A 25,111-nucleotide genomic window follows, 5' to 3' on the forward strand; every position below is an offset into this window, starting at 1 on the left:
TACATTATCCCAATGACAATTAAAATGACATAATTTTATATGACTCCCTAGTGTCTAATAATTTCTGTCTAATTTTAGGGAATAGAAATAATAACTTTCCATAGAAAGACACCTTAGTTAGATGCTACAGCCACGAGGTAGGTCCTATTTGGTCAACAACCATAAATTCCTGGGTTTAGAAGACGCCACCAAGACACTGCCCCACTAAGATCAACTTAGGAAAAATTGTTGAAAGTCCTGTGCTTGTTATAAAATATTTGCCAAACTTACACAAAGGTATTAAAATGAATTAATATTAAAATGATAAGTATTTCAAGAATGGCATATTGAACACGTTGGAATCAAGGATTCTCTTAAGTACTGTGGAAGTTACCAGAATCTAAAACAAAGCAAAACAGCAACAAAAACACCTACATTTATTTTTATTTTTAAAAATAAAACCAATAGGATTAGCCCTCCAGAAATTTTCAAAATTGAAAGATGGCTTCTGAGCTTGGGGAATATGTTTTTTTTTTAAATTATTAATTTATTTTTATTTATTTATTTATGGCTGTGCTGGGTCTTCGTTTCTGTGCGAGGGCTTTCTCTAGTTGCAGCAAGTGGGGGCCACTCTTCATCGCAGTGCGCGGGCCTCTCACTATCACGGCCTCTCTTACTGCGGAGCACAGGCTCCAGACGCACAGGCTCAGTAATTGTGGCTCACGGGCCTAGTTGCTCTGCGGCATGTGGGATCCTCCCAGACCAGGGCTCGAACCCGCGTCCCCTGCACTGGCAGGCAGACTCTCAACCACTGCGCCACCAGGGAAGCCCTGGGGAATATGTTTTAATAATATTTTCATGAAGGCAGCTTAAAGTGAAAAAATATGAGATATCCCCCAAAATTGCTAAATCTATTGAGAGGTGGACATTTTTTATATTCAATATAATATTATTAATATATTTTATACATGTGTAATAGTATTGTTATAAAACATAGGAAAGAGAAATTTTGCAAAGACTAAAGAAGATGAAATCAATATTTAAAATTTTAACAGTAAAAATGTTTTGATCTGAGGTGGATATTTTTAATGGGGAAGCTTCCATTCACCACTTCTTCACTACCCAGTGGTCAAGTCACCTGACTCACAGGTGCATAGAATCACTAAAACTCTTCATGCTGCTTACCTAGCCTCTCAGTGACCTGAACTTAATATTTTGCTGTCCTCTTCAACATCAACAATTCTGCTTTCGAAAAGTGCCTCATATCCATCTTGTTCTCAGGCCATCACTGTAGGCTAAACACATATATTCCCAAACTTGGATTCTTTTTTTCCCAAGGTCTCCTAAGTATTCTCCCAGCTCTGCTTTCTCTTTGATGCCCCCAGCCCCCCACCTCCCCCACCTACTCCATCCTAAACATTACCACCAGAGTAGTGTTCCTAAAATAACATATCATCATTTCTACAAGTTCTTCCAAATAGTAGGAATTCAATCTCTCCTTGTTAAGAGGCTGAATGATGTCACTCACTCATTAGTTCAAAAATATTCACCAACTTGCTGCTGCATATGAGATAAAGCATAAACCTCTGAGCTTGTCATTTAAGGCCTTTGACTCGGGGCCCCAGTTCTTTTCAAACATAATTTGGACCTTCTTTTTCACAATAAACACCCTCCTTTCTATCAGGACAAACTCAGTGTCCTAGACAACACCATGCTCGTTTTTTGTATCCTTTATTTTGAATGCTGTATCCCCTACTAGAATGACCTGCCCCTCCCCGTCTCTACTGACTCATGGCATTCAAAGCCCCAGGTTAACCACCACTTCATTGAGAAACCAGCTTCCACTATTCCATCCCACATTAATCATTTTCCTCCTTCATTACCTGTGAAAACAGATATGTACAATCATTTGGGGGACGGGGGAGGATGACAGTGAAAGAGGGTCCAAAATGGGAGAAAGAGTTTTCAGCAGCCAGACAATCAGTGTTCCTAGGGAAATAAAACTTCCCGTCAGCTTCCCTTCTTCAAAGAAAACAGCACATTGACCCACAGAAAGAGCTTGTCTTTACCTGAGTTGAACTGACTAGGCCGGGCAAGGCTGAGCAGCTAGGCGGCAAGAATTCTCAAGCACTGTGTTATGCTTCCACCCAAGATCCTGAGTTTTCCCTATGGAGTCTCTGGCCAGGACGCAGCAATATATAGGCTGCCTCACTCTCCCCAGGCATTTTCTCATCCTCATGATGATTGGAGGCAGCCCTCTCCCCCCCTTTGCTTGTTGCCCTTTAAGTTGGCCTCAGCTGGTTGAGTTTCAGTCCACTGGAGTTTACTCAGACTGCCTCATCAGCAGAATAACAAGAGGCGGTGAATAAGCCAGCCAGAGCAAACTGCTTCCTTTCTACTGAAGCCTGAGAGTAAAATCTATTACCCATTTGGACATCTACTTATGACCTCACCATAGATTAAACAACAACACAGGATTTCAGTAATGGGCAATCCTCTGGAGACCCCAGTTTGAAAGAAGAAGGAGAGCTTTAAGAAACGTGATAAGCAAGGACCACAAGAAGCTTTTCCTTCTTAATTGATCCAGACTTGAAAACAGAGAGAAAATTGTGGTCTAAAGTGGTATATTGCCTCCCACCACCTACCTCCTCAAACAGTGGAAGCTCCCTCTTGACATTGCATCTTTACTGAGGTGTAGGTAGAACAAAGTTGATGCATCCAGTTCAGGCATTATCAAAGCATTCTAAGGATACTCTGAAGAAAAGTTCCAACAGTGGTTTGCAATTTTAGCCTCCATCAGAATCACCTGGAGGGCTCGTTAAGGCACAGATTGCTGGGGCCCCCAACCCCAGAGTTCCTGATTCAGTAGGTGTGGTATGGAGTCTGATCATTTGCATTTATAACAAGTTCCCAGGATGCAACTGCCCCTGAGACCACAAGGTTGAGATCTGATCATCTAAATCAAGGGTGGTCCATGGTGGGCTACAAATTTGAATTATCTGAGGAGATTTTTAAACAATACCAGTGCCCAAATCAACCTCTAACTAATTGAATCTGCTTCTCTGGGGGGCGGCGTTGGAGCACTGATATTTTAAGTTTTCCAGATAATTCTGTGTAGCCAAATTTTGTGATCCACTGCTAAATCTATCAACTAATGACACTAGCCACTCACCTGCATGGGAAATAAATAGGAACACCTGGGAAACATTTATTAAGCGTCTACAATGTACTTTGCTTTCTTCTAAATGACAAGGTTCTAAAAAAAATCATACCTAATTTGAGTGAGTGACACTATTCACAATGGACACAAAGAATGTATATTCTGAGGAAACTATACATCCCCAAAAATAGATAAAAAATACTCAAGAGGAATGTACGTTATTGAATTATCATTTAAAAGCAATAAATTAAGTCCCTTCTTTTTTTTTTAAGTTTTAAATAGGTGGGTTTTTTTAAATTTTTATTGCCGTATAGTTGCTTTACAATGTTGTGTTAGTTTCTGCTGTACAGCAAAGTGAATTAGCTATATGTACACATATATCCCCTCCTTTTTGGATTTCCTTCCCATTTAGATCACCACTGAGCACTGAGTAGAGTTCCCTGTGCTGTACAGTAGGTTCTCATTAGTTATCTGTTTTATACATAGTAGTGTATATATGTCAATCCCAATCTCCCAATTCATCCACCCACCCTTTCCCCCCTTTGTGTCCATACATTTGTGCTCTACGTCTATGTCTCTATTTCTGCTTTGCATATAGGTTCATCTGTAGCATTTTCCTAGATTCCTCATATATGCGTTAATGCATCACCTTCTTTTGTCTTCACAACAACCCTGAGAAGCAAGTACTTTTATTATCCCAATTTTACAGATGAGGAAACTGATGCTTAGAAAGGTTGTTTCCTAGCCAGGATCATTAATCTGATATTTGAACTTGTCTGACTTCAAAGCTCAAGTTCACAAATCACTTTCCAACACTGCCTTTCACAGGGATGTTTATGGAAATCGCTGCTCCCTGCACCTCCTCTCACTTCTATCCACTTTAACCTTTTCCACATCTTCAAGCCTGTGAATGACTTACCGTGGTCCCAGTCTGGGAAGGCAAAAGCCAATGGGCTAGAACCGTGTTCTCAATTTTGGCTGAATTAACTGAGGTGCTTTTCAAAATCCTGAGGCCTAGACCACTTAAATCAGAAATGGAAAAGAGGGTCCAGAGGTCAGCGATGAGCCGATTCCCAGGGGAAAATCAAAAGCACTGATTTGTAATATTTTTGGATTTCCATACTGTTGACACTCCCACTGTGGCTCACTTCAAACCACCAAGGTGACATCAATTGACTCACAAAATTCTGAAAATTTAACAGTCTATTCTTGCAGGTAGAAAGGACCTGAGTCCAGCACACCCAGTGGAACCCATATTTTTGTAAGCTCTTCTACTATGGGGCCAAGATTGAGAACCACTGAGCTACAGAAACCAGAGTCACCTGGGAGCCTTAGGGTTTTGGGGATAAGACCCTTAGCAAAGTCTGTGTAAAGCATAGAAAGGAAGGGAATGGAAGAAAAAGGAAAGGAGATGTAGAAGGGGAGTGGAAGGGAGGGGGAAAAGAGAGTGATGGAGAAAACTATCCTCTGGGCCGCAAGGCAGAACAAGGTAGCCAGCCAACTGGGATAGCAGGAGCCAGCCTCCCGCTAACTCACTGGGATTCGCTAACTCATTAGGATGCGTCTATCCTTTGTTTGAGTTTTAGAATGTCAATGCCACAGATGCTTTCACTGACTGTTTTTCAAGGAATAAAAAGATGCATTTTGATTAAAAATATTTGCCTCTTGTGTAATAATTAAACAAGTAAACCCTTACCAATACTGAGAATTTCTGATTTTGTTCTCTCACATTTTTTATTGCTTCCAGGATATAACTTGTTCCAAAACCAATAAAAATAAACATTTCCAATCAAATTTAGAAATTGAGTTGACCCTCACCCTCCTCTCATCACTTCAACATGGATCTGTACTGTGTAGGGGTACAGGGGTTGAGTAACAGAAATAAAAGGGAGCAGTGGAGAAGTGAAGTAGATCTGGGTGAGATATCCTCTCAAAAGCTCATTTCCTCTTCTGTAAAATTGGGAAAGTCATTCCCCTCCCCACAGAGTTACTGTGAGAAGGAACTGAGAGAATATGGGAAACACACAGTAGAGTGCAAGACATTCAATAAATTGCAGTTATATAGGAATACAAATATATATGTAGTCATGGATAACAGCTACCCTTTCAAGATGAGTTCAATTTCCCATCATAGACTCTTCATTGCTCTTTGTCTTAATTTAGAAAATAATAATAACTTTTTCTCCAGATTTCTGAGTTGTCTATGTTCTGACAAAGCGAGAATTAGGAGGGAATATAGTTGATCAGAGCTCTGACCGAGTGTAAGTGACCGAAAACAAACTAGGGGTACCTGAGCCCTACCCACCCTTCACATGCACCATTTTTGGACAGCTCAGTGGTGGCACCTAGTCACACAGATTCCAACCGCAGCAGATATACTTCCTAATGACCTTTCTAATGCTTCAGGAAGCCAGACTCTATGTCTGAGCTCTAAATCCATTCTTCTCCTTTCTTCCGTTTTTGCCATCTCCAATGACTACCTTCACCCTGTGAGAACTAGGACCCAAACGTGACCACTGCTGCCTCATTTCTGTTCCATTTCAAACCAAGTTCTAGTTCTGTTTATACCCTATCATTATAATAAGCCACTTGTCATACAGAACTCCCTTCTAGCCAGGTCTTATTTGAAATGTCTCTTAAAATCAATAATCACCTCTTTTAATATTAGTCTTCTTGCTCAATCAAGACCTCAAAGTTCAATTTAAAAGTCCATTAGTATGAACTGAGATGATGTCCTAATTTCTATATAATTGTACTTGTGATCCTTCTCAACAGGAAGAATTCAGTTATGGGGACATCCTATTGCAGTAGACTGGGCAGAACCAGAAGTAGAAGTTGATGAAGACACAATGTCTTCCGTGAAAATCCTGTATGTAAGAAACCTAATGCTGTCTACCTCTGAAGAGATGATTGAGAAAGAATTCAACAATATTAAACCAGGTAGGACATACCAGACAAGATTACTTTTTCAAAACATACTTTAAAAACACTTATGCTTGTGATGACTTCCTGTATCTTTAAATAAGATAGCTTTCACTTATTCTCATAATTGCATAGACTATTAAAACTATATTCCTAACTTTGGATTAGAAAATAGGGACCTAAGGTCCTGTAACATTTATCGATATTATAATTGTACATGTTTCTGTATGATTACTTAATGAATACATATTTCCTTCATTAAACTATAAATTCCATGAGTTCTTTTTGTTTCTATTGTCTCCTCAGCTCCTGTCTGTGTGCCTGGGACTTAGTAGATGCTCAATAAATATTAACTGTGTTAATGAATGCATGGCCATAACTATAGATCTAATGCAGGTTTCTCAACCTCAGTATTCTTGACATTTTTGGCCAGATAATTCTTGGCTGTGGGGGTCTGTCCTGTGCAGTCCATGGTGTAATAACAAAAAATGTCTCTAGACATTTTTATAATTTTGTAATTTTTGTAACCAAAAATGTCTCAAGACATTTTTGTGCCTGGGAAGGCAAATTGCCCCCAGTTGAGAACCGCTGGTCTAATGGAATATGATTGTGACTTTAGGTACATAAGTAAGGAGGTGACAATTTGTTCTAGGAAACTAATTTGGGTGAAGAGAAAGCAAAAAGGAAGGTGGAGAAGAATAATTACTGTTCATTTTGTCAATACTTTTCATTATCAATTTTAAGTCATGAGATCGACTCCCTATCTCTTTTTTTCTCATATAGAAACTGCAACACTGAGACAAGTAAAGCATTTTAAGAAACAATGTCCAAACAAGCATTTCCCAAAGCCAGTTCTGCATAACATTAATTCTATAAACTGTTAGTAGATGTTACTGATAAAAGGGGTCCATGGTCAAATAAGTTTGTTAACACCAGATTCAGCAAAATTAAAGGTTTGTTTGCTTGTGGGACTTATCAGAGTCCTTCACCTTCTAATTTGCTTTGAAAGTCTCCAAATGAAGAGTTGTAGGATAACTCACTCCTCAATTTGGAGGGCATGGATCCCATTTTTTGGCAGATCATCTTGTGGTATTAGCATGCTTTGGAGCGTATTAGTCTAAGTTTATCACCGTGGTGACATCTTTCCATAAATGAGAATTTCTCAGGCAGTAACTCTCTAGATTGTTGATAAGCATGGGCCATGATGCCATCATCTTAAAACTACCTGAGGATATTCACTTCACATAGTCATGTTGCCTGTTTCCAACTCTGGTTGCTCTGTCAGTTATAATAGGATAAATTGATAATTCATTCTAATGGTAATTAGTAAGGTTATCATTTCTCCCTTTTTAAAGATTCATCAGAGATTTGTCTTTTTCCAGCCTTCAGGAACTCTGCCTTCCCTGCTACTTTAGTATAATGGTGTGGCTCAACAACCCTATGATGTAGGGTACCTTACTACTTCCATTATTTTAAAGATAAGAAAACCAGGACCCGAGCAGATAAGTAGCTTGTCCAGGGTCATACAACCAGCATACAACCAGCAAGTGGCAGATTCTGGACTTGAATCCAGGTCTGGTTAACAGCATGTTCTTAACAACTCTAGGACCCTGTGCTCTGTGCTTATTCCATTCACTCACTCATTCATTCACCTGTCATTGCTTCAGTAGCTCATGGGTGCCAGGCACAGTGGGAGGAGCTAACAGGTATGATGTGTGTGTGGAAGGAGTTTAAGATGCTCCAGAAGAATAACAGCAATGGCAGCCTAACCTCCGAGGTTCAGAGAAGACTCATGTTTAGGAGAAGTGACGTATAATTGGAGATCTGAAAGTTGATGCAGTTATGAGCATAAGAACTGATCTGTGAATGTATAAGCATTGCTCCACCATGACTTTAAGTTGATTTTCTTCCTTCCCATAGTGAATAATAACATTACTTCTTGAAGTAAGTCAGAAAGAGAAAAACAAATACTGTATGCTAACACATATACATGGAATCTAAAAAAAATGGATCTGATGAACCTAGGGACAGGACAGGAATAAAGACACGGACGTAGAGAATGGACTTGAGGACACCGGGGATGGGGGAAGGGTAAGCTGGGACAAACTGAGAGAGTGGCATGGACATATATACACTACCAAATGTAAAACAGATAGCTAGTGGGAAGCAGCTGCATAGCACAGGGAGATCAGCTCTGTGCTTTGTGACCACCTAGAGGGGTGGGATAAGGAGGGTGGGAGGGAGATGCAAGAGGGAGGGGATATGGGGATATATGTATACATATAGGTGATTCACTTTGTTATACAGCAGAAACTAACACAACATTGTAAAGCAATTATACTACAATAAAGATGTTTAAAAAAATTACTCTTTTTAGGGGGGAAAGGCTGGAATGAGAAACTACTAAAAGGCTGTTTCCTGTCACAGTCACTGGCTGTCAGCTTTCCCAGTCTGTGTGTTGAAGAGAGACAAGTGTCCAGGCACTTTTAATTATAATGAAAATAATAAATGCCAGGTGTGTTTCTCTCTCTCTCTATCTCTCTCTCTGAGGCTCTCAGGGCTCCATAACTATGTGTGGCTGCTTCTTGGCACTCTGCGAAAGAAAATGAACTGCAAAGGGTGGGCTACTAGCAGACATCTGCTGTATTGGGGAAAGAAAAGTCAGAGCTAATCAGTTTCTTTTCCAGTGGAAAGGATGTGTTTATACTTACCTAGAAAAATTTGAGAAACAGAAAAATAACTCTTTAAAAATTCTATTGAAAGTTTGGATCCCTCGGAGGATCCTGAATATTCCCTGCAAATATTTATCAATGTATTATTTTAACCCTGATTAACCTGAAAATATTATGTCGGTACTCAGAGAAATAAATGACAATCAGAACAAAAACTGGGGCCTGAAAATGTATGTTCTTCCCCAGTGTAGCCTAAGGGTATCTGCTGAAATTCCAGTTATAGTCATTCTATAAAATCTGATTTTCCTAAAGGGGTTTACTTTCAGAATCACCTGGAGGGCTTGTTAAAACAGATTGCTGGCCCTGCCCCCTGAGTTTCACAGTCAGTATGTCTGGGGTGGGGCCCAAGCACTTGTATTTCCATTAAGTTCTAGGTGAAGCGGATACCGCAGGGAACAATGACCCTCTGAAAGTCTCCCCTTGGGATTGCAGATGTGTTTGTCTTCAGGTAATTCATGTGTCTCTGACAAGTTGGTAATGAACAGAGTAACTGTTTTCCAGTTCTCTGCATTATGAGTCTCACGGTTGGTATTTTATTGCCTCACTCTCTGCCAAATGAGGATCAATCAATAAACAAATGCCTATGCACAAAGAAGGAACATATTAAAATAAGCCATATGTTGAATACAATTGTAGAAAATACCAGCTTTTATGATAAAAACTCTCACTTTCTAATTTGCCTGCTTTATGAGGTTAAATTTTTACATCTTAAGATTTCTAGTGGCGCAGTGGTTAAGAATCTGCCTGCCAATGCAGGGGACACGGGTTCTATCTCTGGTCTGAGACTATCCCACATGCCGCGGAGCAATTAAGCCCATGCACCACAACTACTGAGCTTGCGTGCCACAACCACTGAGCTCACACGCCACAACTGAGCCCACACGCCACCACTACTGAGCCTGTGCTCTAGAGCCCGCGAGCCACAACTACTGAGCCCGCATGCCACAACTACTGAAGCCCATGAGCCTAGATCCCATGCTCCGCAACAAGAAAAGCCACTTCAGTGAGAAGCCCGTGAGCCACAACGAAGAGTAGCCCCTGCTCGCCGCAACTAGAGAAAGCCCGCACACAGCAACAAAGACCCAACACAGCCAAAAATAAATAAATAAATACAATAAAGTTAAAGAAAAAAAAATGATTTCCAAAAGCATGTGTGGCTGGACATTACTGTTCAAAAATGCAAGCTGATTTCAATATCTACAAGCAGAATTTGAGAACATCAAAATCCATTATCATCTGAAGTGCCACCTAACTAATGTGAATGATAGGAGTTGGAGTGTGAATTGACTGATAATATTTGCTCATCCTCTGTGCCCAGGTCCCACTCGGTTTCAGTGCCTGGGGGCCCCAGAGGGCCCTACTTGGTTTCAGCCCCTGTGTACAAAACACTAGGTAGGAACTAGGGTAAAGACAATACCAAAATGCCTCTGGGAGCTAACAGTGGAGCCTGGGTGGAGGATGGCACTGGAGAATGAATGGGGCAAACACTGGAAAGGTAGAGGTCCTCACTGGCCCACTTTTTACTTCTTAATTACCAAGATAAGACATAAGGTTAAGTCACAATAATTACCCCACTTGACACTGAAGGAATAAAGGGACCAGGTTAGAAGTTCGGTTAATCACATGTCCCATGGTTCATGGTCTCAAATACCTTTATTTATTTTCAGCTTAGCCAGACCATTTTGCTCCGTACAACCACTATCATAAGAAGTCAAGGGTTGAATGCTGAGGGGTGAGAGAAGAGAAGTACTGCAATATTTTAAATTTATCCTTACATTAGAACCCTACCATTATTGCAAAGGAAGACAGTTTATAGCCATTGAACCTCATGATAGAGTAGAAACCTAATTGCCTTTGTGACCTTGAACCTAAGAGGGTAGATAACTGAACTTTGACAGGGAGAGGGGAAAAGGAGGACTTCTCTCCTCCTCTCTTCTGATCCTCCCTGGCATGGGGTCCCATCCTAGGTTGTCTCTGGAAACTAAGGATAGAAGAAAACCCATTCTCTCAAGATACACCCAAGAGACTATAACTAAAAGGGGGTAATTTACATGCTAAACTAACAGGTTAATGTTAAACAAGTTTCCATCTTACCTTCACTCTAGGCAAAAGTTCTATTTTTAAAATTGAGTAAGCAACATTTCATAATAAAATGTAAAATATAAAGCTCAACCATCTCAGTAGAACTTTATTTTTACACATTACCATCAACATATTCAGCAATCCCTCTGCATAAAAATAGGATAGTTTGATTTGTTATTTTTTTTATTACACGAATAATATAAATAAGCCTTGCTAATATTTGTAGAATACTGGAGAATATAAATTAAAATATCAAAGTCCCCTTTCTTCTCCCCAACTTTTCTCCCCATTACTGAAGTAACCCCTCCTAATGGTCTGATCTTTATGCTTCCAGTTCTCTTTCTGTGTGTGTGTGTATTCATATTTATGTGCACATGTATGCCGGTTGGGATTTTTAAAAACATAAATGCTATGATATTATACATATTATTTTGTAAATTTTTAAATTTAACAACAGGCTCTGAATCTTTACATGTATATATAGGCCTATTTGTTCTCTTTAAAGACTCCTTAGTGTTATTTAATAAGAATATACCAAATTTAATCACTCTCATGAAATTGGACATTGTTTTATTTTTGCTATTTCAACTGACTGGTGTAATGAATACCCCTATGCATGATCTTTTTGCATATGTGTGAATGCTTCTATAAAAGAGGTACCTCAAGGTAGAATTAGTAGATATCTACATTGTTTCCAACCTTTAGATATTATGAACAGCATTGTAAGGAACTATCTTGGTTTTCAGATGTTCTTTCACAAACTATTTTTTGTTTGTTTGTTTTGATCAAGAGAGCATGAGATAAGCAGATGGGAGATCTGAGTTCTAGTTCCTAGCTATGTGAACTCATAAATCTCGCATACCTTATCAGAACCTTACATTCCAAATCATTAAGTTAAAAATAAATAAATTAAGGTAAAATGAATTAAAAATTAAATTATTACTAAAGTCCCTCCTAACTCTAACACTTTTTATTATATAAATCAAAAGAGACAAGGTATTTTTCTGGGGAAAAAGCCATAAAATTTAAAAAGGTAATTACCTAAATATATATTTATAATATGACCAATAATTGAGTTCAACTCAATAATATTTTACCATGTATAAGTTACTATCTTTTATATTATATAATATACAAAACAAGATACCGTTCCTACCCTCAAAGCTCTTATAATCTAGGAAGTGGAAACACAAATCCACAACTAATTATAATAAGGCAGAATATGAGTATTATTTAAAAATTAGGAAAAAATCTTCTGTTGAATGTACAGAATTTTAAACCTGGACACAGGAAATATTTTCAATGACCTCCTTACTTAAATAGAGTCTCCAAAAAAAAAGGATAAAATATTCTTAGAAGCTAAATGCTTAAATATATCATGTTCAATGCTATCTCAGGTTTGCTAATGGGGCTACTTTCAATCTGCTTCCAGGTGCTGTGGAGAGGGTAAAGAAAATCCGAGACTATGCTTTCGTGCACTTCACTAACAGAGAAGATGCGGTGGAGGCTATGAAAGCTTTAAATGGGAAGGTAATGTAGGACAAAGAAAAAATATGTACAGGTTCCATCAAAGTTTGGTGTGGAAGTTTTATTCAAGGGAACAGTCCTGCAAGTCCTTCTCTCTCAGCCTTCCTTCATCTCTGACATGGCTGCCTCAATCCACCTAAGATGAACAAAAGAGAAGTGATGGAAAATACAATGGAGATGTGGCTCATATGTCCAATTCTATCTCTAATTTTGGCTGATTTGGGCATGTCATTGGCCCTCAATTTCTTTACAAAGAGAGAGTCTGAGTGGATTATCCCGAGGTGTTTTTCCCCAATTCCAGTTTTCTCTATTTCAAAGAAACTATCACCTTTGTAGTGCAGGATTTTGGAGGCTGATAATCTAAAAAGATGTCAAGGTTATCATTTTGCCCTCAGAGTTTGATCTTCCAAACTCTGGAAGCCTTGGAATCTCTTCACCTTGCCAAGAGTAAGGTCTGGGGAAAACTCAAATAATATATCCTTACTTCTGATTTGTATATAGAAACCAATATAATATCTACTTATTACGCCAATAAACATTAAAAGGCTTTTGTAGACCACTTACCATGCTAAATAATGTTTGGGATACAAAAAGGATCAAACCAAAGATGTTTATCAAAGGGCTAAAAGTCAGCTGGAAGATTAAGACAAGTATGCAGAACTTTTGCAAAGTCCAGCCAGATAAGTTTTGTTTAAAAAAAAAATAAAAAGAAGTGGTGAGAATGTGCAAAGGAAAGAGGAGTGGGTCATAAAGAATCAGAAAATCTTCATGGATATGAGAAGATAATATTTAAGAGAAACCATGAAAGTTGGGCAGAATTCCAAAAGAAAAAACATGGAAAAGGAGAGGGAGTCTCAGACAGAGGCACAGAATTTGGAAAGAGCAAGATATGATTGGAGAACAGTAAAAGTAGATTGCTTTGCTACGAACCTAATGCACATAGGGCTGTTTCACCTGCCGGACCTTGCATCAGTCAGTCCTAATAGGAGACAGTTGGCAAAGGGACTAATTACAAACATGTGAGTGTGGGGTAGGGGAATTAAAAGAGACAGTGCAGGAACCTGGGGCTCACCCACTCCTGCACCCCAGGGGACAAGGGGCTACAGAAGGAACAGGAAATCTAAAGGAGACAGGATTCTAAAGGGCAGGTCTCTGAGAAGAGTAATGACCTTTGGCCAGTGGACACGTCCAGGCCAAGGCGACCTCTCAGAGAGGGAGCCAAGAGAAGAAATGGCTTGAACTCACTGTTTTCTCTCCCTCCATCCTCCTGCCAGGCCTCTCCATTGGCCAAATCCAATCATAATCCAGAAAGCCCAGGAGCCCTGAAGAGGGTGCTATGCAGAGCACCCTGCCGGAGCTGGGAGGCTGGAGGCCAGTGGGAAGTGGATCTGGAGGGCAAATAAATGGTCTCCCAGCACAGGCCCTTCAGACACAGTGGGGCCTGGGCTTATGAGCCTACAGAAGAGTTTGAATCCTGATAGTGGGGGAAAAGTACTGACTCCAAAAACACAAAAAGAAAACGGCAGCACAAAAATTAATGTATATTTAAATGCATGTCTATGAAACAAAACATTATTTCTTCTTCATTGATGATGATATTTATTATCATAACAATGTTATTACTTTGAAAACAGTTTGTAGATGAGTTTCTCAATTTGAAAACATTCTTGAGGGATATATGATGCCTACTGAGAAGGGATCATCATAAATTAAATGCTAAATAATTACATTGGAATAATCACAGTGGAAGAGTATTCAAATTGTTTCCAATTTTTGCAGCTAATATATTTAGAGTTAGATATTTTTATAGCAATGTATACATGTATTATGTAGTTAAATACATATTCAGTGTAATTATAAATATATATACTAAATATTATAATAATATTTAACTATAATGTGGTATGGGAAAATCAAAAGTAAGTTTGCCTAGGAACTATGAAGGTTTTTAAGTATACATATGGATATTTATATTTAATTTATTAGACAAGGTGAGGCTTTGAAGTTTTTTTTTGTGCAGCGGAGTAATGATCATGTTAACAAATTAGGGAAATTAACCTCTTAAGAATTGAAGTTTCATAGAGTAGAGAGAGAGATGTAATTGGAACTAGTTAAAAAACTATTATAGTCGCTCAAATGTGAAGAAATAAGGGCTTGAATAAGGGTGGGAATGGAATGTAGGAGAGAACTCTATACAAGACTATGGGGGGGTGAATTCAAAGGATCAAGCAACTGATTGGATATAGCAGTGAGAAAGAAAGATGAGTCATTATAGGTTTTCAATATAGGAGACCAGAAAAAGGCTGATAGGGAAGTCAAGAAGAGAAACCTATTTGGAAAGAAAGGTGATGAATTGAAGTTTGCACGTGATTATTCACTTATTCTGTAAATACTTGTGAATGTCTACGACGTGAAAGAAATTTTGCTGGGCTTGTGGCTATACAGGTTAATAAGATATTGTCCTAGATCTTGAAACATCTAAACCAAATAAGTGAAATACAGTACTGGGTTTAAAACACGGTTAGAGGGGCAGAGTAATGCAGAACAAAATCTGTTACAGTAAGAAATTTGACTTGGCAGTTAAAATATTAAAAACATCTCTTGATATGGAAGTTCCTATAAGCAGAGACCTATCTGAGTATCTTATCTTCCTCAAGACAGGACCGAAGACAAAGAATTACATCCAAGGTCACCCCATTTCTTTAATATTCCAAGTCTGTTTCTTCTAATTACATCAACATCAATATAATGGAGTTGAATATGAGCTGAATTCTATCTCTCAGTGTGGTCCACCTAACATATTTGATGCTGACTCCAGCTACTAAAAAGTAGGGTAGATACATGTAACTAGGAACAAGAGGCTGACCAAAATGATTAGGATGAGCATAAAGCACAAATTTTGTCCAGCAGACTTCAGTGATGCAGGAACCACTGAATCACTCATGAAATCATGAGCTGCTGTGAAAGGGAATTTTTGCAGGAACACTTTATATCATTTCTTTTCTTTATAACAAATGACATTCTTATTTGAAAGAAGCCACCAACTGTTTCCTCAAAACACCTTGTCCCTTTGATAAGAAATTCATCAATCTATCAAGTATTTGTTGAGAGCTATCTTTGGCTCTTGTGTATGCAAGCAGCACATAAAAGCAAGTCACATTTGTAGATCTACACACAGCCATTATCTTCGATATCTGGATCTGGTTACAAAATGTCAGAAACTTGTGTCAGAAAAAAACCACTTCAACAATTCTTGAGGACAAGTTTTAAGTAGTGCCTGACTTGAGAAACTTCAGTACTGCCCCGCCATACCTGTTTGTTATTTCCCAGCTGTTTAGCAGATCAAAAGGTTGCTTCATAAGGAAGCACCTACAGGGGACAATGCAGTACCCTCAATGATTACTCTTCCTTAAGCAGGGCCCCACTTTTAAGCCTCACTTCTCTTCCAGTAAAAATTCACCTATTGCGTAGCTGCACCAAGGAGTAAGACACGTACCTGGCTGGCAGCTGGAAAGGCCTGATATGCTGCCCATGCCAAGGTGTTAACAATTGGTAAGATCTTTTATTGGTTTCCTTTCATCTTCATTACACTGTGCTAGGTACTGGAGATTATATTCCATCCATAATTAACCTAAAATTTCTTAGAATAATTATATAAATAGGTAATTAAAAATATATATCACATATAAATATTACATAATTCTCTGTCTCAGTAACGGTATTCACTTAATAAATTTGTAACTAATATGTCGATAGACAGTGGCCAACTTTTCACTGTCAAACCTGTTGATAGATTATATGCAATTTACCAACAAACCACTCTGGGAAAACTCAGCTGGCACACAAAACAAGAACCTATGAAAAGATAAGATACGTATGCCGATGGAAAAAAATTGCACAATCTAAAAGTTGAGAATTACGTTTTATTCTGTGGATATTCTGAGGACTTCAAGCCCAGGAGACAGCCTCTCAGATAGCTCTAAGGGATTGCTCCCAAGAGGGAAGAGAAGAGCCAGGATATGTAGGAGTTTTTGCAACAAAGACCAGGTAGTTGGAACATCAAAAGATTACTGTCAGTTAAAGAAAGCCAGATATCTCAAGTTAAGGAATTTAGCACTTTCTATGTATAGGAAGATGCAGAACTCTGTGCTCATTGAATTCATTTCTTTGATATGCACCTCAGCGCTCTGAGGCCAGTATCTTGTGTTTTCTCATCCTGAGTTTCCTCAGGATCACCGTTGGGGGAGTATGTAATGTGATGGCTCGATGGCTGCAACATCCTTTGTTTACTGATATGAGAGGCAATATTTTTCATTCACACATATAAGTGAAACAGTCAGTAAACACAGCAGCAACTAGACTAACATTTAGAAGGAGACGTGTTACTAGGGCTCAGCCACACCTGGTTGTCTTCATATCTTTTCACGTTGCTTTTTCCTTGCTGTCTAAAACAGGTGCTGGATGGGTCCCCCATCGAAGTGACCCTAGCCAAACCAGTGGACAAGGATAGTTATGTTAGGTACACCCGAGGAACAGGTGGAAGGGGCACCATGCTTCAGGGAGAGTACACCTACTCCTTGGGCCATGTTTATGATCCCACCACAGCCTACCTTGGAGCTCCTGTCTTCTATGCCCCCCAGGCCTACACAACGATTCCCAGCCTTCATTTCCCAGCCACCAAAGGACATCTTGGCAACAGGGCCATTATCAGAGCCCCTTCTGTTAGAGGTAACATTAATCAGCTCTTGCCTTAGGAAAAAACGCTGCGATTTCAAATGCTTTGTATTGCAATAGCCTTAGACAAATTGGATGGGTCCACTGGGAGACAAGAACTGGAAAATTGTTTATTGAAAATCAAATATTATATCAATAGTTTTCCTTCCATATGAATCTTTTTTCACATTACAACTGGTTATTGAAAAAACTTGGTCGGAACACAGTATAAATGAGTCTAATGTACACATTTGATCTTTGCATGGGCCCGTAAAATGTGTACAAACTAAAACTCGGGTCCACAATTATTAGTTTCTTCCTTACCACTGTACTACCATATTGAAGTCATATGTGACTCATTACAAAACTTCCAACTGAGAGCAGTATGGTTCAGTGGAAACCAGTTACCTCAAATATCAAGACACATGTGTATAGGATGGTGAATCAGTGCCATAACATCCATATATAAATCACAATTTATCATAAATATATTCTAACAGATATATGAGATGCTCTCATCTGACCTCCCCCAAGAAATATGCGCTATGCCTTCTAGAAAGCCACATTACTAAGGAAATCAACTTGTTTCTCCAGGATATCAAGAAACAAATAGTAAAGTCCAAATAGAAAAATAAAAAACAAACAAAAAAAAACCACGACCTCAATCTTACTGCCAAACAACACATCTTTCCTGCTGAATCCTGTGAGAATTCCAAATGTTCAAGCAGTTTTCTGAGCTCAGTTATTTCAAAAAATGTAAAAGATAAGGAAAGCATGTTTTATTTTCAAGAAACTGTTTTCTCTCTACCTAATGGGATCCTTCAGAGTGGTTCTGCTAGGAACCAATGCCTACAGAATCTCAGATCTGTCTGACAAATATGACACCAGTCTGAGCAATTCAACAGCAAACTGTGTACTTAATTCTATTCTCGGGTTTGACTAGAAGCAAAGGGGCATGTTCAGGTTACTGTGGAAACAGTTATCTTACTGTGTTTTACTATTTTTCAGGAGAACTGAATTGACCATCCTAGGAACTCTAGTCTTCAACAGCCTTAAAATTTCCATACTCATAATACTCCACCCAAAATTGTAATGTAAAAGAAATCTTCAGGATCTCCTTCAGGATAATCTGTCTATAGGTTTGATAATTATGTCATTAAAACATTGTACATTTATAACCTAAAATCACATCATTAAACAATCCCTACATTAAGTATAAGTTGTCAACCAGTTGTGATGTAGGAAAAAAACAAACTTCACTCCAAGGGAAAAAATACCTGTCTTATAACAAGAAAGGAATCAATGAATGATATTCATGGATGAAGGGTAATCAATTTAATTTTTTATCTCTTTATGCCACCAATAGGAAATCAAAGTAGCAATGTGGCAAAACAAAAAATCAAAAGGAATCTATTAATGAAACTCAATGGAAATTTAAGCCTCACATTGATAGAATATAAGAGAGAAAATGGTGAGTTTTAAAACACATTTTCTAAATGTTGGTTTTCCAGCAGGCCATCACAAATGGAATATTAGGGAAACTAGAATTCATTTCTAAGTTACTGATCAAAGACAAAAAGGCAAGACTTATTTTAATACATGTGGTCATATTATGCTGGGATGTTTTAATAAATACCTTCCCAACATTTATTAGTCTACAGAAAAACGTCAACGAAAGGTTAACTGAAGAGAGAAATTGCAAAATTTCTCTGTACCAAAGTTTTAAAGTTGCGCGTGTACTTATCCATAGCTTTGATAGTATTGCTTTCTTCCACAGACAGTTAAAAAAAAAAAAAAAGACACCTGTGGTGAACCCTATCTTATGTTGAGTTTCATTACATTAGAATCCTGGAGTTTTCTATCCGTCTTCAGGGAAATAATCAATGTGACTTGGGCTAACTTTTCCATTACAGTAAGATTCAGGGTGATTTTCTGGTGGTTTGATTCGGTTTAATGCCTTCTTACATTCCTAGAAATTTACATGAATGTACCTGTAGGGGCTGCGGGAGTGAGAGGACTGGGCGGCCGCGGCTATTTGGCTTACACAGGCCTGGGTCGAGGATACCAGGTCAAAGGAGACAAGAGAGAAGACAAACTCTATGATCTTTTGCCTGGGATGGAGCTCACCCCAATGAATCCTGTCACTTTAAAACCCCAAGGAATTAAACTTGCTCCACAGGTAGGTAATGTTATTCCAGAGATAGCTTGGATAGTTTGTATCCGTTGGGCCAAAGACCATCATTCACCATTCATCAAAGGATTTGACTTGATCCCTACTTCAGCTGTTGTCTTGTTTTGTTTTGTTTTATTAAATAGATATAGTGGCCAATCAACATAATGTACTGTGAGAGAAAAGTGGGTGTTGAGTACAATTGTTTCATTTTTAGACTCTTTTTATTTTAAATTATGAAATTTGACATCTTAAGTAATCTTCCACTGAAATGCAAGGATCCTGAGCACCACCAAGAATTATCAACCAATACCTTAAATGAGAATAAAATGAAGCAAGGCTGGTTGGCAAATGAAGAGCACTCATGACAGGGAATGAATAGATCATTTAGAACATCTTTTCTTGGAAGCACTGTGTCTAAGAGAAAACACTGTGCTATCTCTGGTGTATCATTACTCATATTAACTATAAGATGCCATCAGCCGCATCAAATCAAGTCATCTACAATGACTGTATTTGGGCAGTAACATTAAGGTAAATTTTTTGCTTCCATTTCACAATTCTAACTTTCCACGTTTCTGCATGAGGCTATGATTTTATTATCGGAAAATTAAAAGTTATAAAAGTTGTTCCAGTATGGAAACTGAACAACAGGGTTAAAAATAAAACAAAACAGGATCTGTGTTAACCTTACACTGTCCCCTCTGGAAGTGCAGTCCATGCTGGACTCTGCAGAGACACTTTGGCTGAATAATCAATATCCAGTTGTTCAGAGTGACAGTTTGTATATCCTAAAGGAAAATTCCCAACTCCCACCCCAAAGGTATTAGCCCCAAATTTATGGGAGTAGCCTTATGATTGCAATCAAGTAGAAAATTTGATTTTCTAAAAATCTCATCTTCAGTGGGTTTTTTGTTTGTTTTTGGTGTATTAATGGCTTTCTTATACATATAAATTAGCTCATCTACAGTTTCTGCTAGCCCTCCCCATACAATTTTTTTTTAAAGGATGCCTATCAGAGTGGTAAATAGTAATCATGTGTCTGTTCAAAAACCATTTGGGGGGCACGCATTATGCACCAAGTATTGTGCTAGGTGCTGGAGATGGAAAAGTGAATATAACACAACCCTTGCCATCAAAAATCATATGGCAATCTAGTGAGAGGATCCTGACACATAATAATTACAATAAAATCTAGTTAGTGCCATGATGGAGCTTTGCTCAGAAAACACAAAAGCTAATCAATCCAATCTATCTTGGGTTAAAACCTAAAATAAGCAACCTAATTAAAGTACTAGGATACCCAGAAGTATTTTTAGAAAATAAAAAATAATCATTGTCATAAATTCTGGGTAATAGTTCTAAGAACTGCCATAGCATGAGTAATGATCTCTGGTTTTATATTAAATCCAGGTTAGAAATTGGTCATGCTCTATAGTAATATATGGGGGCTTCCCTGGTGGCACAGTGGTTAAGAATCCGCCTGCCAATGCAGGGGACACGGGTTCAAGCCCTGGTCCGGGAAGATCCCACATGCCGCGGAGCCACTAAGCCCGTGCGCCACAACTACTGAGCCTGCGCCCTAGAGCCTGCGTGCCACAACTACTGAAGCCCACGTGCCTAGAGCCCGTGCTCCACAACAAGAGAAGCCACCGCGATGAGAAGCCTGCGCACCTCAAAGAGTAGCCCCCGCTCGCCGCAACTAGAGAAAGCCCGCGCGCAGCAACGAAGACCCAACGTGGCCAAAAATAAATAAATTAAATAAATAAATTTACAAAAAAAAAATTATATAGTAACATATGAGTAACTATCTCTATCAACTAATGAAAGTTTTTCTTAATTAATTTGTCTCTGAATTTCTGCCACTGCGGCTTAGAAATTAAGGGCCATGCGACCCCCAACCAGCATAGATGGAGCTTACACAGCTCCACGGTGGAGTTATGAACTTCCAACAAGAAGAGCAGACGGCCCTGCAGAGTCAGGAGTTAGAGCTGGAATCCTTTACATGTGTTTGCACAATGGGCGTAAACAAGCAGGCAGAATGTCTGCCAGCTCAAGTAACTGACTATTGCCCAGGAACCATAGAGAACAGTTTGTAGATGACAAGAGATGCTACAAAACTAAGAGTATTAAGAAGCAACAGTTAATAGAGGAGATAGGAGCAATCTATAAATTCAGTGAACTGGAAAATGTCATGCTATTGCAGCTGGATAAGCGTTAGAGCAAATGAGATAAGAAATTCCACAGACTCAACCTGGGAATTGTTCTGTCCCAAGAGTTATTTTTTAGGACTTACGCCCTGTTTCGCACAGTTTACTGAATCTGCTGACCAATGGGAACATCAGGGCTTGTGGGCCACCAAAAATGACTTCGGCATGAAGAAAATACGTGCCTTTAGGCAAGATTTGGTTTGGAGTAATGACAGAAGAGAAAAACATGAAGGAAGGTTCCAAAAATCAGATCATTATAAAAATAGCCAGAAGTGGTGTTTTGCCAAACAAAGACATTGCAACTATCAGCACCCATCTATTCATGTTCATCAATAAATACTAACCCATTACACTTTTTAACTCTATTTTTATGAAAATGTAAAGTTAAAACCCTATGACAAATGACATGAAATAGGAATAAATCCTTAGGTTATTTTCTCTAAACCATTATAAACAGAAGGATTCAGGGTAGTAATGAGTAAATCCAGCTACACAGTGCTGGAATATCAATTTTTTAAAAAATGGAATAAATATACCAAACAAATCGTAAATTAAACTATTGGTAAAACGTTAGAGCTAATGGACTAAACTAAAAGCGTATTAGAATAAATGGTGTGAAAATGATTTTCATGAATTAATAGACATAACATTTTAAATGGAGTTCAACTTGAGTTCATCTTAAATTTTATGAGTCATTAAACCATGTGGCATTTTATATCTTCTTATATTTGCTTAAACTCTGAAGATTCAAGTTTAAAAACTTGAAAGTTAGAGAAATAATGCAAATGTGATATTTGGAAGGGAAGTCACTTTTTTTTTTTTTTTTTTTTTGCTTTTGTAGATATTAGAAGAAGTTTGTCAGAAAAATAACTGGGGACAACCTGTGTATCAGCTGCACTCTGCCATTGGACAAGATCAAAGACAGCTCTTCTTATACAAAATAACTATTCCTGCCCTGTCCAGCCAGAATCCTGTCATGTGTGTAACTTCTCCAAATTCCTAATCATTTCGATTTTAGAATAAGAGTCTTGTAAATTAAGTGTATTTTATCACTATCTGAATAAGATAAATATTCAAGTCTACAACCTACTCATTTTTCATTCAGTGCAAATGTTGAGATGTGTATTTGGGATATATGTGACAGCTATGAGACTAGCATCTCAAAGCCCCTAAATTTCATATAGACAATGAAGACTGTGTACTCTCATCAACCAATGGAAAACTGCAGATGTTAAGTGTAATAGAAGTGAAAACTACAGCCCATCCTTTTATCCGTGTAGTATTTGGGTTGAACCATACGAAACTGCCCTTTTATACCTAACAACACCATGCCCTGCCGTTTAAGTTTTGAACCAAAGCTATAACCTCTCTATTAGTGGTTATCACCTTCTCAATTTTACCTTGAGCCTGCATTTCTACACGTTTTAGGAACCATCGTGTTTCACACGTACATTAGAAAGAACTTATAATGAGTTGCAAGTACGCTCCAGGAATGTCATCGCCCACCGATGTTCTAGGTCCATTCACAAATGTTCCAACATGCATGTATATCTGGAAGCTTTAAAAGCAAAGAGAGTGATAAGTCCCCACGCGAAATTCCATTATCCGATCAAAAAAGTGAACAGCGCCTTAGGTTTTCACCTGTCTCAGCTACATAAGTTTAAAATGCACACCCTGACTGACTTTGCTTTCCAGCCACCCTTTCACACCCCCGAAGCTAAGTGCCTATGTGGATGAAGCAAAGACATATGCAGCCGAGTACACCCTGCAGACCCTGGGCATCCCCACCGATGGAGCTGATGCCCAGACCGCAGCTGCTGCTGCCGCTTCTGCTACCGCATTTCCAGGTATGGAAAAATAATGCCAGAAATGGCACTCTGCAGAGAGTGTTTGGGAGACCCTCTTTGGGACCATGGACTCACAGAGTTATCTGTGAACCCCAACTACAATCAATCTGATTTACACCACCTGTGACCAAAAAGAATTTGCCCGATGAGTGAGCCATTAAAGTACAAGGCAAGAGAATTGAGCTGGGCAGCCGAGGGGGGGGTCTAGTCTCAGCTCAGCTATAAGCAGCTGTGTGACCTTGAATGAATCAATCCCTCTGCGTCTGGTTTGTTTGGGTTTTTACTTTTAGTAAGAGAGTTTAGAACTACTACATTCTACTACTACTATATTCATGGATGATGTTTATTTGAACTCTTACTATGTGCCAGGCACTGACTTATCTCAGCAACGCTCGTGACATCACAAGAGACAGGTTCTATCATCATGCACATTGTACAGATGAAGAAACCAAGTATCCCCAACAGAAAGATTAAGTCATTTGGCCGAGGCCAATCAGCTTTTAAGCAATCCATGGACTCCCTCCCCAATTCTAATCTTCAGTTCTACTGGTATTGCTTTGCTTTCTGAAAGAAATGTGTAGATCAGATTTTTTAAAATTATTTTAAGACAAAAACTCTGTGTGTGTGTGTGTGTGTGTGTGTGTGTGTGTGTGAGAGAGAGAGAGAGAGATGGAGAAAAAGAAAAAGAGAGAGACCATTTCAATTAAGTGGCTAATGAGGCTCATTTTATCTGTTCTATAATTTAGGTCTGGGGCATATGCTGATTACTTAAAGTAAAGCCTATTTGTAGATCAACATGCCTTGAGGGTCACAATTAAAAGACTTTCCCCCATTTATTATGTACCCACAACAAATGCTAATAGTTAAAAATGAATCCTCTAGAGATTAAAGAGGACCAGACAAGAAATTTCTTTTGGAAATTTTCCCTCAGTAGTTAGTTTGAGCAGCTCCGCTCTTTCTTAGTAATAAAAGTTTAGGTCTTTCGAAGAAATCTGTCATTCTGACTTGTCATTGTGTTGGCATACCTCCTCCCATAAGCCCAAATCAGAGAGTTCTGACTAGACTTAGAAATAAGACATTCCTATCAATTGATTAATTCATATATTGGTCCTGTGTAGGTATGAGAACTGCTATATACCTCACATCCATAACACCTGAGCTGGCTCTCATTTCCTTTTATTTCTCAAAACTAGCAAATGTGGCCTCCATTCTGGCAAGTGAAGCCGAAACTAATCATGCTTCCCGCACAAATGTGACCTCAATTCCAGCTTTGTTCTTAGAACGTGGAGAAGATGTGTGATGCACCTCTTCGAGGTTATCAAGGCAACAGCTGCCACTGCCGAGGGCCAGGTCCCTCCTGGGTTGTGCTGCGGCCATCAGCGCCGTGCTTGCTTCCCATACAACAGGGTGTTGACACATCCATATTCTGGGGACTTGTGCCAGGCTTCTCAGTTCTTGCAGAAAGTTAAGGCCCTGTCTTGCAGAAAGCTGTACCCCAAAGACACCAAATTAATGTACTATAAAAATAAATGAGCCACTGCCAGGAGAATTTTAAAGTTTGCTTTCACACTGGAAAGGATTTGCTTTTTGCCCAAAAATGTTTTATCTTATCCTCAGTTTTATTTGCTCCTACAAGAAATAAAAAATTATTTAGAGCATGAGAATTGCCTTGGGGATGCCTAAGAATTTGAGAAGATCTTTTATCACTTGCTGTGGAGTCAAGCAAAGAATAATAGGCTCCAAGGGAAGAATCTATTGAAAACACAAAT

At 38.8% G+C, this 25,111-nt stretch overlaps 1 protein-coding gene across 5 annotated transcripts in view; it reads left to right on the top strand.

Moving 5' to 3' along the window:
* The window catches only part of A1CF (APOBEC1 complementation factor), a 100,647-nt gene that overhangs the window by 55,350 nt on the left and 20,186 nt on the right, over positions 1-25,111 (top strand). For 4 of the 5 annotated variants that reach the window (XM_082408716.1, XM_082408719.1, XM_082408720.1 and 1 more), the window contains 6 exons: positions 5,915-6,079; positions 12,308-12,405; positions 16,857-17,130; positions 19,089-19,294; positions 22,337-22,473; positions 23,191-23,342. In XM_082408716.1, the coding sequence (XP_082264842.1) occupies positions 5,915-6,079; positions 12,308-12,405; positions 16,857-17,130; positions 19,089-19,294; positions 22,337-22,473; positions 23,191-23,342 (1,032 nt within the window). The remainder of the gene's footprint in view (positions 1-5,914; positions 6,080-12,307; positions 12,406-16,856; positions 17,131-19,088; positions 19,295-22,336; positions 22,474-23,190; positions 23,343-25,111) is intronic. The other variant, XM_082408717.1, reaches the window with a different exon arrangement.

The sequence above is a fragment of the Balaenoptera borealis genome (genome assembly GCF_965194805.1).
Source record: "Balaenoptera borealis genome assembly, chromosome: 10".
In the NCBI taxonomy this organism is placed as follows: Eukaryota; Metazoa; Chordata; class Mammalia; order Artiodactyla; family Balaenopteridae; genus Balaenoptera; species Balaenoptera borealis.